General features: G+C 46.7%; 1 protein-coding gene across 1 annotated transcript in view; it reads left to right on the top strand.

The window, feature by feature from the left end:
- PCDHAC2 (protocadherin alpha subfamily C, 2) overlaps window positions 1-3,462 on the top strand; it is a 108,320-nt gene extending 104,858 nt beyond the window's left edge. The window contains exon 6 of the mRNA XM_015429200.1: window positions 3,152-3,462. Within this exon, the coding sequence (XP_015284686.1) occupies window positions 3,152-3,462 (311 nt within the window). The remainder of the gene's footprint in view (window positions 1-3,151) is intronic.
- Window positions 3,463-4,613: the final 1,151 nt, after the last annotated feature.

The raw sequence follows: 4,613 nt of genomic DNA, 5'->3' as shown, positions 1-4,613 counted from the left end.
CCCCCCCCGCATCACTAAAGCTAGGTGGCCTTCCATTGCTACCAGGCCTGCTGTGGCTGTCAGCCTCCTCACTGCCGGGCCTGCCTCCCCTGCCAAAATAGCTCCCAGGATCTCTGCCCTCCCACCATCACTACTGTCCCCAGCCCTGCAAGCTCCTTGCTGGTCTCCACTTGTGTATATATATATTCACATATAAAATATTCCAGATGAAGATGAAGCATGATAAAAGGGTCATGGTGAAATGATTCCCCACCTCTCAAGTCATCATTATGAAGTTCACCGATCTGGTAGCAAGTTTTATTTTTGTACTTCTTCATACTCAGAGATTAGCTTGAAACGGCCCCATTTGTTGGGAAAGTGTGTTTCTAGCAGGGGTCATTTGGAGGGGGACGCGGGGGGACGCCATCCCCCCGGGTGAGGTGCGGGAGGGCGGGGCCTGGAGCTCCCTGCTGGTGCCCGCTGGAGGTCGCTGCCGGCTGTGGGGAGGACACACTTCCGGTGATGTCAGGGGGCGTGGCATATGCTAATGAGTTATGCTAATGAGTCCCCCTAGCTCTTTTTCTACGAAATGACCCCTGGTTTCTAGTTAGAGTGGTGGGGACTTCAGCTACCCAGTGAAGACACAGTTTCAGAGGCAGACTTTGTGATATCAAGAGTTTTTGTGCAAAAGGACGTAAATATCACGTCCACTGTGGGAAGACACCGGAAGCTGCTAGGTACACAAAGAGCTAGAAACTCCTGGACATCCCAGAGCAAACAGGTTCTGAAGAGAAGGCATACACGTTTTAAAATAAATAAATATGTAACATAGAGGGGGTGGGTGAGATTAGGAATAGAAAGGAGGAGGGGGGGGAGATAAAGGACACACCGCTGACACACCGCTGAATGGAAGAAGGAAAAAATGGAGAGATTTCTCTCCACCTCGTAGTCAAGCACTAAAAGGGAATGATGAAACTCAGATGTCTGATCTCTCCAGGGGTCATTTGGTAGAAAAAGAGGTGCAGGGGATCATTAGCATAACTCATTAGCATAACTTATTTGCATATGCCACACCCCCTGACATCACCGGAAGTGTGTCAGAAGGCAACTCCCACTGCAACTTACCTGGCTGCTTCTTGCTCCTCGTGGCCCAGGGCTTCTGGGAGCAGGGGGCGGGGCTTCTTGCATGTGCCCGCCTCCTGGGCTCTTTACTGCCGGAGTCCCGGTCCTCCGCGCCTGTGCGCTCCTGCAGGAAATGACCCCTGGATCTCTCTCTCTCTCTCTCTCTCTCTCTCTCTCTCTCTTTCTCTCTCTCTCTGTAAAGTGTTGTTAAGTAGCAGTGGATTTATGGCAACCCCAGTAAGGGGCTGTTGAGGCAAGTGAGAAGCAGACGTGGTTGGCCATTGCCTTCCTCTGCAGAGTCTTCCTCGGTGGTCTCCCATCCAAGTGAGATCTGACAAGACCGGGCTATACCACGTTGCCTTCCCTCCCTGTTCTTTTGCTCACTTGCAGTAAATAAGATTTTACCTGCTCCCATATGTTTCCTTTTGTAATCACTAATGTTTATTATGCTGAGTCAAAGCAATCGTTTCCCAAATGGTGGTGGTGGTGGTTGTATTTGGTCTCTCTGCACCCTAATAATGACTTCATTTGATCGACTCACTAACTACTAGGGAATAAAGTAGCAAGGCAGAAGAAACCCCTTTTGGGATAGAGAATTGACAAAGCACTCTTGACTCTCAGGAATTAACGTTGGTCTCAAAGTGAACTGGGGAAAGGGGAGGTGTCATACTGAAAAAGGACCCCTAGAGCATCATAAAAGAAAACGAAGTAAAAATTACCGAACTAGCCGCCACATTAATAGCCACGGCACGGCTTTCTATTGCTGCCTCATGGAACAATCCTGATCCTCCTTCCATTGCTCAATGGAGAAATAAATGTTGGGACCACTTTGTGATGGACAATGTAGCAGATAAATACGAGTCCCACACACAAGGGTATGCGGGATCCCATTCCAGATTCATTCAAAAATGGTGTCCTCTCATCAGGGGTCATTTCATAGAAAAAGAGGTGCAGGAGCTCATTAGCATAACTCATTAGCATAACTTATTTGCATATGCCACACCCCCTGACATCACCGGAAGTGTGTCAGAAGGCAACACCCACCGCTCAGGCTCCACGGGTGGGGGCTCTGCAGCTTACCTGGCTGCTTCTTGCTCTGACTGAGGACTGCTGGGAGCAGGGGGTGGGGCTTGTTGCATGTGCCCGCCCCCTGGGCTCTTTACTGCCGGAGCTTCGCTCCTGTGCGCTCCTGCAGGAAATGACCCCTGCCTCTCATAACATATTTCACAGAAAACGATGTATTACCAGCACATACTGGCTATGCGGAATGGCTACATCTATGAGAATTTTTTATGGTCTGAGCACTCTCATAAAATACTATTGAGGTCCTTCTAAAATATATCTGGAATTATTATACGTTACTTTAAAGCAATCTTAGAATAATTGGAAAATCACAAGAAAGTGACAAGGATATGGTCATAAGAAGATCCTGCTGACAAGTTAATAGATGGCATTGTGATATATGAATCTGCACTTACAGTTTGTATTAATGTTTATACAGTAATCTTGAGATATAATGGGTTTGTTTATGTATACTTGACTTATCTTTTAATAACATTAATTAAAAATAAATAAATAAAAGACAAGGAACCTGCAATTCACTCCTTTCTAGCTCTATGCCAGCAGAGAAAGAAACTGATTGGGAAAAGGTGTCTTATGTCTGGGGAAAGGACTGGAAGAGGAGAAGTCTCCCCAATGAGTTCTGGTAATGTGAGCCATGTTGGGTCTGGTACTTGCTTATCTAGGTAAAACACCCTGTAGATCTGACTTTACCACAAAACGTTTCTAGCCATTTCATTCTGTGAAATGTTGTGATCTCTGAATCGTGTCAGATCTAGCATCCGTTAGTGCCATGGCTTTTATTTCCCTGGGGTTTGGAAACAGTGCTTGGCAATACAGTGGTTCTCTTCATATTGCAGAATACAGATCCCATTTGGGGAGGAATTTGTGCACCATCATGGCTTAATCTGGCATGGCGCTCCTGGTTGACGATGGGCAATCCTTACATCCCGGGGCTTTAATTTTTGATTTGTTTGTTTTTCCCTCCTAGAACCCGAGGCTGGTGAGGTGTCCCCCCCAGTGGGAGCTGGAGTGAACAGCAACAGCTGGACCTTTAAATACGGGCCTGGCAACCCCAAGCCGCCGGGTCCCGGTGAGTTGCCAGACAAATTCATTATCCCAGGATCTCCTGCCATCATCTCCATCCGTCAGGATCCACCAAACAGCCAAACTGACAAAAGTGACTTCATAACCTTTGGCAAGAAGGAGGAGACCAAGAAAAAGAAGAAAAAGAAGAAGGGCAACAAGGCTCAGGAGAAAAAAGAAAAGGGCCACAGCACCACTGACAACAGTGACCAGTAGAGGGGTTTATACGGAACAATCTACTTAGCCAATTTTTTTGTAATCATGGAAGATCTCTGTAGCAACTCCCAACTTCTTCCTCCTGTTAACCAGTTTCCTGTATGTGCAAGACTTCAAAAAACGATCCGCAGGGAATTCACAATGTCTGTCTAGATTGCTTAACAGGTTTTTGTCTTGAAAGCTTTATTAAGCCTGGTGTTAACACTTTTTCTCCACTCTGGCTTGTTTTCAGAATCTAAAAAGCAGACACAAGTTTCTTTTCTCCTACGTCGAAAAGGAGACTCTTCACAATACAGCCAGTGAGAGGTTGGACTCTTTGCATTGTGGTTCCTGTGATCCTGTCTTTGATAACACTTATGGGGCGGGGTGGGGGAGCTTAAACATTTTTTGGTATTGTGCACCCTGTATCTGACCGGAAACATTTGTGTGCTGATTATTGGCTAGGTGACGCAAGATCACTTTCAGATGACACACGAAGAGCATGTAAAACATGAACAGAGGAGGTTCCTTGTGGATATGGTGTGCGGCCTGGGGAACCAGTTTAAAGTTTGGAATTAGACTTTTCATAATCCATAAGACTTAGTGCGTAGAATGCTGGAGCTTTTATATATTTTATATACACAACTCCAGCAAAAAGGAAGGCTCAGATAACTCTTAAACAGATACCACGAAGTATATCTTCTTCCAAGCCATTGGCCATATCGCCACAATAAGGCCTTTGTTCTCCTAGCAAGGATGTCCCTCAGGGAACGTCTGCATGGCAACCGCCCACGCTCTTGGCTTGGCATTTTAATGCTCAGACAGAAAGTGTGGGCCATTTCTCTCTCTCTCTCTCTCTTTCTCTCTCTCTCTCTTAAAACAACCACCGCCCCCACGCCAACAGGAACTTAGGGAGGTGGGTTTTCCCTTGCTCACGTCTTGTATTTAGCTGTGTAGACAGCACTGGTCCCACGGACCCTGGCATGCGCGTACCACGGGGAGTTGGATGTCCATCCAGGGGACGTCTGATGCCTTTTGGAACCACCGCGCAGACACGCCCTCAGAGTTGAACAAGGGAAAGAAGGGCTGACATCTCAGGAATGTAACTGACTGTGATGTTTCCTTTATGTCCTTGTTTCCACTCTATTGAACATTCTTTTGCACATAATGTC

Source organism: Gekko japonicus, unplaced genomic scaffold, assembly GCF_001447785.1.
Source record: "Gekko japonicus isolate JY-2015 unplaced genomic scaffold, Gekko_japonicus_V1.1 scaffold2946, whole genome shotgun sequence".
NCBI lineage: Eukaryota > Metazoa > Chordata > Lepidosauria > Squamata > Gekkonidae > Gekko > Gekko japonicus.
The sequence above is the reverse complement of the archived record's forward strand: the minus strand, read 5'-3'. Positions and strand labels throughout refer to the sequence as shown.